The 13,557-nt window shown below is 37.9% G+C and overlaps 1 protein-coding gene across 6 annotated transcripts in view; it reads right to left on the bottom strand.

Moving 5' to 3' along the window:
- MID1 (midline 1) overlaps positions 1 to 13,557 on the bottom strand; it is a 349,991-nt gene that overhangs the window by 141,721 nt on the left and 194,713 nt on the right. For all 6 annotated transcript variants that reach the window (XM_006120186.4, XM_006120183.3, XM_006120182.4 and 3 more), the window contains exon 2: positions 4,804 to 5,519. In XM_006120186.4, the coding sequence (XP_006120248.1) occupies positions 4,804 to 5,463 (660 nt within the window). In that variant the 5' untranslated portion in view covers positions 5,464 to 5,519. The remainder of the gene's footprint in view (positions 1 to 4,803; positions 5,520 to 13,557) is intronic.

The raw sequence follows: 13,557 nt of genomic DNA, 5'->3' as shown, positions 1-13,557 counted from the left end.
ATACATATACAAACAAATAATAGATGCACACAATGACGTGCTGTTCAAACCTGGACGCACAAAATCATGTGTGGTCATCCAGACTATTTACATGAGTACAGGTTTGCAATGTCAGACCCTGAAGATACTACATTTTCAACTTGATTAATGATCGGTGCATAAATTAGAAAGTAATATGAAAAAGAATGCTGGACTGAAAATGTCAGCATATACTGTGTCAGTATCTGCGCAATGACATTTAGCTATTTAGGGTTATAACCTTAGGTTTAAAACAATAGGAAAGGATGCATGTGCTTTTATACTTTATTTTTAGAAGCTTTGGATTTGGTAAAGGCTTTCTGTGTTAATATGCCCAAAGTAGTTTTGCAAGATGTAACTTTGATTTTCCCAGTACTTAAATATTTTATAGTGGCTTCCTACTCAAAGAAACATTTGTGAGCACTAAGCTTGTTAAGGTAAATGGATTCATTTTCCCTGTGTCCTGATTCAGATGGGGACCCGGAGGAGATTTTAAAATGGATTCTGTCACAAAATGACCAAAAATGTGGATTTTGATTATAGTTATGTCTATTATTATTGTCTGTGTATTATTGTCACCAATAAATCCAAGCAGAATTTAACAATCCCTTTTTGTTGGTGTACTTTTGGAAGTAAAAATGCAGAAAATGCTAATGAAAAAGGGACCACTCTTGCAGTTACAAAATTCTACTTTGGGATCTGATCTATCCTTCATAAACATGCCTAAGACACCGTCAGCATTGATATTAATTTCACAGAAATGTTCAGGGGTACAGAAGACCCAGCAAAAGATCTCTTGATTACGTAGTATGAAGGCCACCCAAACTGATTTACATTGCATGGTATTATGTGAGATAGAACTATAAAAAAGTTACGGACCAGATTCTAAGCTGATGTAAATGTGAGCTGCTCTATTTACTTCATTTGAGCTATTTTTATTTACAGCATTTGAGAATTTGACACAATATATATTTTTTTCTTTTGTCAGACCCCCAATGTAACATTTATCATCCCAGAATGAACATTAGCTGACTACCTCTGTGTGTGTTACATTTGTCTTCCCACAATATTCTCTCTCATTCAAAAATCTTAGCTATATTTATATACGTTAACATTAGCTATTGGAGAATTTAATTTTAAGTTGTTTCCCTGAAAAAGTTAGTATATGTTCCAGTTGCATGTTTTCATTCCATTGCTCCAAGACAAAAAAGGAAACCTTGAATGTTCACTGAGTAACAGAGAGATTTTTTTGCCTTCATATAGTGGGTTAAATGTGAGCATTTGCTAGACTATTGTGAGCCTATTAATATTTATAATACATTATACATTGTTTATGTAAAAGAAGATTAATTTTAAGTTCTACCACAATGTTAACACTACATCATGCCATATATATTAATTATTGACTTGCCCCATTTTTATTATACACATATATATCTGATGTCCTTTGTTAATTATTATATAATAAACAAAAGATTTTTCATGTGATCCTATAACTAAAAAAATACCAGGGACCTACCACTGTAAGAAAATGAGTGCCTTCAAATCACAGAGGGGCTGATAAATGATGAGAGTACTCAGCACCTCACAGGACTGAAGTTATTACTATCAAAGCAAAGTGATTTAGACTTTTATTTCTCATTTCCAGAGCTTCACAATGACTGTTACATTGACTGTTAAACCCACTCTAGCATGCATGCCTCAGACAAGTGTACCAGAACTCTTAATTAAAGGGCTTCATTTTTGTCACAAAAGGAGCTAGATTGTAATGGCATCTTTTGTCCCATGATTAATGAAGGATGAAATATTGTTTAAATAATTAGCAACACTGCTGGGATAGAATGCAAGTAATTAGCATAGCTTGACACCCAGAGCCACATATCAAAAACCAACTAGTTGCTGTTAGCATCAACAGTATGTTGATTTTAAAAAAAGAAAACCTTCATGGGAAAAAATGTCACAAAGTGTGGTTTGTGCTTTTTTAATAAGGAAGTTATCATTAGAAATTTAAGAATGAGTACAGCGATTCTAAAGAGTAATACACATTCATTTTTTCAAAAAATATTTGTACCACCACCATTTTTCTATCACAGTATTTTCTCAACTATCAGTTTGATCCACTTCTTTTAATTGATGTTGTAGTTTATTATCTTCTACATGGCCATGTAGATGAACAGTACTATATAAAAACTCAAGATCAAGATCTTTCAATTGTGTTGGCATTGTCCTTAATGAAGGAGGAGACTGCAATTAAAGAGTAGATTTGGAACTTGTGCTTGTCTGACAGTATGGGCCAGATCTTCAGCTGATGTAAATCCACATCACTCCCTTTATTGTAATGGGATGATGCCGATTTACATGCTGTAGATTTCACTCTAAGATTTTAGCACATAAAATATTTTCAGCCTCTTGAAGAAGAAGGGTAGAGAGAGAAGGGATGGGGCTCAGTTTTCAAATAGGGTTGCTCAGGGTCGATCCTAACCAACTGGCGGCGGCCCCTTGAAAATGGCAGCCCCGGGAGTCCGCCCAGCTCACCTACCCCTAAGAACAGTTCTGGGCTTGCTTATAGCCAGACAATAGAGCTTTGATCTGGAAAGAAACTACCTGGCCTACAACCCTTCTTTTCAGAGTGTACTGCAGCATATGGAGGAGGAAAGCTGGGATTATATGAAGGAAATGGTAGCTTGAAGCAGATACCAAATAGTCTTCATAGAGGCTTGTTATCTGACAGAACTAACCATGGGAAGAGATCAACTATCTGACAGGACTGATATGGCCAAGAAAATATGTATTTTGCTACCTTGGACACAAAATGCCAAAACATTGTCATACAATATGTAAAGAGATAATTTTAGCGCAAGAAATTTAGAAGGAATTTAATCAATGATTTGCATTGTCATTAAAGCAAAAATCTCAGAGGAGTAGCCATCTTAGTCTGTAACTTTAAAAACAATGAGTGGTCCTCTGGCACCGCAGAGACTAACCAAAATATATACAATTATGAGCTTTCATGGGCAAAATCCACTACCCTCAGGACCACTCGTGTTATTAAAGCAAAATGGCATCATCTTATATTGCTCTTCTCTACACAATGTATTCATGTTTACAACCAGAGCTAGCAGAAAACTTAAGCACATTAGAAACTAGCATGGGTATTGATATTAACTCAAAGCTATAAAGGAAAGAGACAACTGTTTTTAAAATGCTGCAGTTAGGCTTACAACGTTTAAATAAAATGCTAGATCTTTCCTAATTGCTTATGTTGAGAGCCTCAAAAACATACTTACCCAATATTTAATTATCGCAGATATTTCACGTTAAATAGTGCATTCTTACCAATATAAATAAATGAATGAATGATGATGATAATAATGTAACACTTCTAAATAGTCTACCAAATACTAACATTTCATTAAGCCTATTACTAGTTTTTTTCTATCCCTGTTATTTAATACTAAAGGTAAAATCATATCAATCATGACCAAAAACCTTATATTTATCAAAGAATAAAATTGTGTAATTTATGTAAAAATAACCATATTTCATTATTAAACAAGAAATTCATTAACATTTTCAAAGGAAGCTGTTATTTTCAGCTAAATTGTCTTCCCATTAGTATTCACTGTTTTAATATAATGTGATTTTTATATGTACTCATATGTACACACACACACACACACACACACACACAATAATGCATGTTATTAGCATAACTTTTGAGATATGATCTCAAGATAATTCAACCTATTCACTTGGTTTCTTACCATTATAATCATTGCATAAAGAAGAATGATCTTTTTACCTTCCTACTCATGATCTTTCAATTGTAGTCTTCCTTTGAAAGCTGCATTTCCCTAAGGAATGGGGGGGGGGGGAAGGGAGCGAGAGGGGGAGGGTTTCCAAGGTTCTTTCTTATTAATGTTCTACAGCATTATGCAAATCTTGGAACTAAAAGATCCTGAGCTCAAAGAGGCATACTACTTCTCAACTTAGTTACCACTACCTGAGTTGGAGTTTTGTTAAATTAATTCCATGGTGAAACTGGAGAACATCCAGAGAATGTGTGTTAGCAATTCCGGCACTACACTGAAGACGTTCAGCAATGAAACACAGGACTGTCAGAACAGCATTGCTACCTGATAGGATAGATGCCATTTCCCTATGAAAGTGAAAGAGAATCATATAACCATAGAAATGTCACAGATAGCTCTGAAACAATTTCATGTTTGTTTTCATTTCTATGTCAGCATGGGCAAATGCTGCTGCTGCAAGAGTGGAGTTAGAATTCAGTTCCCCAGACTGGCGAAGCAAGTGGAGCCCTTAAGGCAGCTCTTACAAATGCATCCCCTTCTTAGTACTGATAGAGGGATTTCAAGTGGTAAGCAACTGCATTAGAAATCATCATCATCATCAGAATATTCAAAGAATGTCTGAAATTTCAATCACTGTCCACTAATATGTATACCCATACATACATCCTTGTATGTACAGCAGTCAACATTAAAAACTTACAAGTTACTATGGATAATGTTTTAAGAAACTAAACAAAGTTTACTTTAGTATTTGTAGTGTATCTGATATTCCCTAGGGTAAATATAGGGAAGTTTAGATAATCCTGAGAACTTTATCTAAGACAAATTAATTGATACCTTTTCAAGAATAGATATATGTATATTATATGCTTACAAAGACATGTGAGAAAACATATTTCCCCAGCATGCAACTAAACAGTCATTACACTTCCTTTCACACCCCACTTGCAAGGGATGAGTAGGTAAAACTAACCTTCAATTTGTCATAGCGGTCACTCAAAGCTGCCACCTGATGATCACGATGCCGTCCAACCAGTTTACACAAGGCACAAATTAACTGGTCATCAGTCACGCAATACATGTTAACTTTCTCGTCTTCATGCTCCAGACACATTAATCCTCGGATGTGAGAGTCCGGAATGGGCTCTATCAAACGGTGGCCCGTGAACGGCTTCTTGTTCGGGTGAGTCGCTTTGAGGCACTCCTCGCAGTAGGATACCTCACAAGTGACACACGTCTTCACTGCTTCCTGGGCAGGGTCCTGGTCACAGAACTGGCACAGAACTTTTTCACTGGATGACATGCTGTTGCTATCAAATGCCCGCTCTCGGCGGGTTTCGCTAGGAGAATTGGGCCCACTCACTGAAGCTTTCTGAAATCTGTCGATAATGTTCTGCAGAGTGACGTTGCGCTTCAATCCGTCTAGACCACGTTGATTGAGAGTGATGACATAACGACAAGTAGGGCACTGGAAGGCAGTGATGGATTCCACTGATTCGTTGGTGGCACAGTGGGAGACTAATATGCGATGCGCACAGTTGAAACAGAGGCTGTGAGCACAAGGCAGCAGCAGTGGGTCTTCAAACAGCTCCAGACAGATAGGGCAGGTCAATTCCGACTCCAGTGTTTCCATCTTCAAGCAAAGCTTTCCTGTGTCGTCAGCGAAATCCAGGGAAGCTGATCAGCTATCTGGAAACATAACACAAAATTTGATTAGGCGAGAGAGAGCAAGAGGGGTCAGCCACGGGGGGTTGTCAACTTTCGCCACTGGTACTATCAAACCACTACAGCAGACTGGAGAGCTTTCTAAAGTTTTAAATCTGCATAGGCACAACATCAAGGTATTTAAAATTATACTATTTTGTATTTTAAAAAACACAAAAATCCTTTTTGTCAGCTTTCTCTATCTTTAGTATGAGACTGAGGGCAACAGCAGATGTTTTCTGATGCTTTTGCATTATTTAAAGCCAAAATTAAGACCTTCAAAAGAGCAGAACAATTATATCACAGTAAAAATAGATTCCTGCTGCAGAACTGGCTTTCTGCTTTGCTAACCTACTGGCATTTTTTTGTATTTCTGTTTTGAAGAGCAGCCGAGCAAGGATTAAGTCAGAGTATTATTCTAGATAACCTAAAAGCTCCGTGTTGCCTCTGTACTTCACATTGTGGCATTGTCTCAGATTGAAAATTTTAAGTTATGTTAGAATCATTAAATTCCTGCACCATGACTGTATCTGGCTCTATATAGCTATGTATTTATGAGTAGTGTAGTGCATAGGTATATACACAAGCAGAAGAGCACAGAGGTGTATGTATATTGTCAAGCGCGCACGTCTGTGTATGTGTACAAGTACATCACCCACCTACTATGGTGTTTATGTACAAAAATACAGAGCAACAGAGTAAAGGACACAATAGAAATATCTAGAGGGGCAAATTAGGAAATATATAATATATTTCAAATACATTTGATTAAGATAAGATATGAGCCTCTGGAAGATCACCAAACTAAAGTGAAATATCTGTGATTTGTTTAGTTTGAAAAAAATGTATCTATCTCAGTGTGTGCGTATAAACTTTGTTGTTACTACTTAGAAAGAAAATAAACTCTTTGCTGAAAATATTCAATTTAGTGGGTTGTGGATCAGCTGAAGTGGATTAGGAATCACCGTTGACTTTTAGATGGAGAGCATGGGATTTTCAAGAAAACGCAGCAGCACATCCCTGGAAAGAGATCAACTGAAACTTCATTTTGTTTCCTCTTCTCTATTCAAGTTACAAGGAATGATTTTGAAAGAGTCGCCGTACGCAGCTCTCCCTGCCTAAGCTCTCATCAAGGGCCCATTGCTGTTGCAAGCAGACAGGTCAGTGAAGCAGAAGCAAAAGCTATGCTTCACACTCACAGCGCTGTACCTCTTCACAGTACAATCTATTTAAGCTTTGTTGCTCATAACTGAGGACAGCTTCAGATGGCACAGCTGCATACTCTTTACACTGTAAAGTCATTGTTCAGTTGTGTGAACTCTTGCCTTCCCTCCCCCACCCCCACCCCCAAAAAAATCACATAGAAATCTTGGTTCATTAAGTGTGAAGAGAACCTGGTGCTCATTAGTAAGCTTGGGAACCAAATCTCTTTGAACTTTCTGCATTTCACTACAATTAATTTGGGACTGCAGTTACAGTGACAGGAATGCTATCTATAACCCCAATACAACCATAACAGAACAGAAAGGTTCAACAAATGGAGGCAAGATTCAAATCACCCTCTAATTCTTACTTAAATGTGATTTGTGGTAAGGGCAATGAGACCAGTTCCAGAAAATGTACGCAGTATGGCCCTTTGCAGTCTTCTAGATATCTGCCAAAAAATGGGAGATTTTTAAAACCCACTGACCCTATCACAATTCTTAATTTTCAGGTCTACTGTGATGATGATCTCGGTTCACCTAAAGTTCACTTTGCCACTGTCTAATTCAGTTATAACTATCCATCAAATGCCAGAAATACATGCTGTGCCTGTTAAAAATTAAAGACCTGTTGATTTGACATGGGTGCAATGATAACCTTCTACTCTCACATCAACCACAATCACACAAGCACACAAAAGATGAAAGCATATGCTGCAGATGAAAAACAATGTCTCTTTTCTTTTCTTCATTCACTATTCCATGGAAGATCCAGATGATCAAAACCTCATTTGTGCTGTCTGAATTCATTCCACCCCACAACGGAATACCTCATCGCCCATTTATCCTGCATTTTATCTGATCCACTGAAAACAAGAGAAGGGGATTTACAGTTGGCAGAAGGAAAGGTTTTAAGCCAGCCAACCTAATCATTACTTCTACATTGTCATTTCTGTGAAACACACTGGCCTTTAGAGTTTCTTTCCTACAATTGTTTTGGATTTGAGGCTTCTTCAGTGCTTCCTTGTATACATGGAAATCTCTCTGACTCTGTGTGTGCCAGCGTAACCCACACACTTAGTGAGGTTCACTGTCCCATGAAGTGGCACTTAGACCACTTACAGTCAGAGGTAAGAACAAGGGAGCTCTACAGTCTAAACTGGGAGCCAGCTGGCTTTATAGCTTAAGCTGTAAAGACTCCTACACTAAGCTCCAAAAATGCCAGGTTCAAATCTACCTGGTGGTGGTTACACCAGATGACCTCCTCATTGCTGTTCAGTTGCCTCCTTGAAACCCATAGTTGTTAAAGATCATCAGCTCCAGATAAACAAAGAGGTATATGCACCACTGATCCAAAGATTGGAGCTTATTCAGTGTTTCAGAAAGGACTTAAAAGAGTATTTTGTCCGAATTAGATTTAGGATCATATTCTGATAACTTTACTCACCTTGAGTAAGTACTACTCAGTGTGAGTAAAAGCATCAAAATCTTGCCCTTAGATTGCAAGCTCATTCAGACACAGACCTGTCTTCCTGTTTGTTCAGAGTTGAATGAATAAGGACCTCAAAAAAGGTCATTTTTTCTTGTACCAAACACTGCTGAAGCCTCTAGCAAAGTCATCTGCACCTCCTCTCCTTTGCAGCTGCTGATGGCAATTACTTTTAAGAACACTGCCGTTTTCATTAACACTGCCTTTGTGACTGACCCAAAACTAACATAAGCTACTAAGAGGAACAGAGGAGGGTTTGTTTTCACAGTACACTAACAACAATCCACAGAGGAATGTCTAACCAACTACAATCCTACCATTACTTTTAAGTTGTCATTTTAAACAAGTCAATGCTAGTCATATTAGCAATCCATCCATAACATCTCTTTAAATCAAATGCCATTTTTCTCAAAGTTTCATGCATCAGCTTTCACTTTCCTAAGACTTCTGGAAAAGTTCTAACCTCTTAAAATTGGAAGACTGCACTGTAGAACCAATATGCCAAGCTTCACTATTGGCCGTAAAATTACTGCTGCACCACCAGGGTAGGAGAAATTGCCAAAAGGAAAAGAACTTGGAATGGAAGCAAAAAATTATCTTACCAAAAATACTGCCATGAGAAATATTAAGTTATACTCACAAGAGCTAATTTTAGCAATAGACAACAGTGAAACAGTAAATGCTCACATCTAAATAGTATTTCTAACTGGGAAATCTACTTTGTTAAGAACTCAGTATATGGAATAAGGTGGAAATAGAATGTTGGCCTTAAACGGTGTAATGCCTCGGAAGTCAGTGACAAAACTCCCAGGGCATATCTACACTATGGAGAAGATTGACCATCTGGAGGTCGATCTTCTAGTATTCAATTGAGCAGGTCTAGTGTAAACCCCCAAATCAAATGCTGAGGGAAGCCCCCACTGGCATCCTGTGTTCCTCATTCTGTGAGGAGTAAGTGAAGAGGATGGGAGAATATACTCCTGTCGGCCTACCGCAGAGTAGACGCTGCAGCAGCTCAGCTTAAGGTAAGCCAAATCCAACTACACATTTTTTATAGACGTATCGCGTAGTGTAGCCCAGGTCCCATTGACTTTAATGGGCCAGAATTTAACCCATAGCTCTTTAATATAATTGAAGAACTTTGAAGCGGTGATAACTTTAAGTTGCAAAGGAGAACATCCTCAAATTCTCCAGAAAAATGTAATAAGAGAAATGGACACTATAAACTGAAATGTGACTAAGTTTAATTTAGCTTGTAAGTGCCATCACCAGAGGGTGTCAGATGGATCAATAGGGAGAGTAAGATAAGAAGAATATGTTTGTTTGTTTTTGCGGGGGGGGGGGGGGAGAGAGCTCTCCAGGGGGAGATAGAGCTGGTGGGAGATGGAGGGACTATGGCAGGGTGAGGGCAGCTGGGGACCAGAAAGGTTGGGTTTACGGCAGATGAGGGATTTCCCGTCCCCCTTCCCCCCCACACACAGTCTTTCCAGCACCTTTGATATTTGCTTAAATTCAAAGGGAATAACTCACATGTATAAAAGCCATGCAGGCACATAAGCATTTCAGACTGGGGAATAAGACCCGCCTATATATATAATTTTAGAAAACACTTTCAAACTCTATATTAATTTTATTTTTTTGAAGTCCTGATTATATAAATTACCATGTTATGTCAAGCCAAGAATGCCAGTTATAAAATCAAATGCAAAACCTTTCTAAGTATCACCACAGAACAAATGTACAGTATAGAAAGTATTTGTAATGAACTTCAGTGAAGTTTGGAAGTGGACTCTAAGGCAGAATTACTGGGTGCATACGTGCATGTGTGTGCGTCTATCTAGTGTTGACACAAGTTAGCATCAAAATGGACAACGTCTGTTTTTTCAGGTTAATAGGATGCTGTAGAAATGCATGGTAAAGTGTATTTACATTCTTGTCATAGAATCCAATATGGGCAATTTTAGCCAAATTTGATTTAGGATCATATTCTGATAACAGTGAAACAGTAAACTCTCACATATGAATAGTATGTGAAAGTACTGAGAAAGGCAAGAAAAAAACTGTCTAATCTGTAATTGATACACTTGGAATTTCTAGTATTATCCGTTACGAAAGAAAAAAAATGCAGTTTTCATCTGCCATAGGCTGTAAATAGAATCATTTTAAAGGGCATTTGGCATCAGATTCAAGAAGTATTCCTAATGCTAAACAACACTCCTAAAGAAAACTCACAACCCAATCTTTGTCCCAATCCAGTAATTACTTTCAACTTCTATACCTCAGACTACTGAGGTCCTAAACTAGTGATGTTAACCATCAGTGTCAAAGCAATGAAGTGACTAGGTCCATTTTTAAAGGACTGAAACCATCCACATGGAGCAAGTAATGAAAGCTTAAAAAAAATTATTCCTAATACGTTGTGAGGAGAAGCATCAACCACATTAGCGAAAGCTAGTTTACATTGCATATAAGTCTCCATTCACTGCAGAGAACTCTTCTTCCCAGCATTTACATTATAAACTGAGAATTAGTAAAACTTCAAAACTTCAATTCAACAGCTTCTGCCACAAGTGAATGTCATATTTTATGTGAATATTTCACAGTATTCGTACATTTTCATTGCCAAAGGAATTAACTGGACTGGCCGCAAGTAAACCACATATGATGTGTACATAATGTGTGTAACTGTTTACATTTTTGGGGGGAATATTTAGGAAATGTTAAAAAATACATCCAAAGCAAATCTGCCCCACCACTTGTGGTTAAACATAATCCCGACGGCATCATTCTGTCTATGGAATGTGCGCCAATTATAGAACACATGTTCTAAAGGCCCAGTCCTGCAAGTTGATATCAGTGGAACTGAGAGCACACAACACCTCCCAGGATCTTCAGTAGAACCAACACACACACACACACACACACACACACACACACACACACACACACACCCAAAACATTAGCTTATTATTTGTCTGACTTAAAGAATCTCAACCATTTAGGACTAAAATATTCTTTGAGACTTACATTAAAGCCCAAAAGGGCTCCTAAAACATAATAGCAGATATAAATTTTAATATGCTGTGTAAACTTTAAAAATTAAATGCTTTGAATTTGTGTTTAATAGTCGTGTGTCAGGTAGATCTATATTTTAGCTGGATGATGATTGAATGCTGAAAATAAAGGGCTAGATCTTTAACTGGTGTAAATCACAATTCCTCGATTAATCTCATAATCAACCTCCATTAACTTTACTGACTTATACCTACTAAAGCAAGGGTGAGGAACCGTTTTCGTTCGGGGCCACTGACACACAGAAAAATCAGGAACAGCTAGCCAAAGACTCAAAAAATAATAGCAAAATGTTTTTTAAGTACATTAGAAGCAGGAAGCCACCTAAAAACCAGTGGGGCCCCTGGACAATCGAGATACAAAAGGAGCAATCAAGGACGATAAAGCCATTGTGGAGCGACTAAATGATTTCTTTGCTTCAGTCTTCATGGCTGAGGATGTTAGGGAGATTCCCAAACCTGCACCATCCTTTGTGGGTGATGAATCTGAGGAACTGTCCCGGATTGAAGTGTCATTAGAGGAGGTTTTGGAACAAATTGAAAAAATTAACACTAACAAATCACCGGGACCGGATGGCATTCACCCACGGTTTCTGAAAGAACTCAAAGTTAAATTACAGAACTATTCATGTAGTTTGTAACCCATCCTTTAAATCAGATTCTGTACCCAAGGACTAGAGGACAGCTAACATAACACCAATATTTAAAAGGGGCTTTAGAGGCGACCATGGCAATTACAGACTGGTAAGTCTAACGTCAGTACGGGGCAAATTAGTTGAAACAATAATAAAGAATAAAATTGTCAGACACGTAGAAGAATGTAATTTGTTGGGCAAAAGTCAATATGGTTTCTGTAAAAGGGAAATCATGTCTTACTAATCTATTAGAGTTCTTTGAAGGGGTTAACAAACATGTGGATAAGGGGGATGCAGTATATATAGTATACTTAGATTTCCAGAAAGCCTTTGACAGGGCCCCTCACCAAAGGCTCTTGTGCAAATTAGGTTGTCATGGGATAAGAGGGAAGGTCCTTTCATGGACTGAGAACTGGTTAAAAGACAGGAAACAAAGGGTAGGAATAAATGGTAAATTTTCAGAATGGAGAGGTGTAACTAGTGGTTTTCCCTAAGGGTCAGTTCTAGGACCAATCCTATTCAACTTATTCATAAACGATTTAGAGAAAGAGGTAAGCAGTGAGGTGGCAAAGTTTGAGGACAATACTAAACTGTTCAGGATAGTTAAGACGAAAGTAGACTGCGAAGAACTTCAAAAAGATCTCACCAAACTGAGAGATTGGGGAACAAAATGGCAAATGAAATTTAATGTGGATAAATGCTAAGTAATGTACATTGGCAAAAATAACCCCAACTATACATACAATATAATGGGGGCTAATTTAATGAGATCTTGGAGTTATCATGGATAGTTATCTGAAAACGTCCATGCAGTGTGCACTGGCAGTCAAAAAAAACCAACAGGATGCTAGAAATTATTTGAAAAGGGATAGAAAATAAGTCAAAGAATATCTTACTGCCCCTATATAAAACTATAATACACTCACATCTTGAATACTTCATACAGTTGTGGTCGCCTCACTTCAAAAAAAGATATTTTGGCATTAGAAAAAAGTTCAGAAAAGAGCAGCTAAAATGATTAGGGGTTTGGAACGGATCCCATATGAGGAGAGGCTAAAGAAACTGGGACTTTTCAGTTTAGAAAAGAGAAGACTGAGAGGGGATATGATAGAGGTATATAAAATCATGAGTGGTGTGGAGAGGGTGAATAAAGAAAAGTTATTTACTTGTTCCCATAATATAAGAACTAGAGGACACCAAATGAAATTAATGGGTAGCAGGTTTAAAACTAATAAAAGAAAGTTCTTCTTCACACAGTGCACAGTCAACCTGTGGAACTCCTTGCCAGAGGAGGCTGTGAAGGCTAGGACTACAACAGAGTTTAAAAAAGAGCTAGATAAATTCATGGAGGTTAGGCCCATAAAATGCTATTAGCCAGGGGGTAAGGAATGGTGTCCCTGGCCTCTGTTTGTCAAAGTCTGGAGAAGGATGGCAGGAGACAAATCGCTTGATCATTGTCTTCGGTCCATCCCCTCTGGGGCACCTGGCACTGGCCACTGTCAGCAGACAGAATACTGGACTAGATGGACCTTTGGTTTGACCCAGTATGGCCTCTCTTATGTTCTTATACCACAGAAGTGAGAAGCAAACAACAAAAAGAAACAAAAGAAAATAAAAAAATAAACA

This window comes from Pelodiscus sinensis, chromosome 1 (genome assembly GCF_049634645.1).
Source record: "Pelodiscus sinensis isolate JC-2024 chromosome 1, ASM4963464v1, whole genome shotgun sequence".
NCBI lineage: Eukaryota > Metazoa > Chordata > Testudines > Trionychidae > Pelodiscus > Pelodiscus sinensis.
Note: the sequence above shows the minus strand (reverse complement) of the source record. Positions and strands in the feature narration are given on the sequence as shown.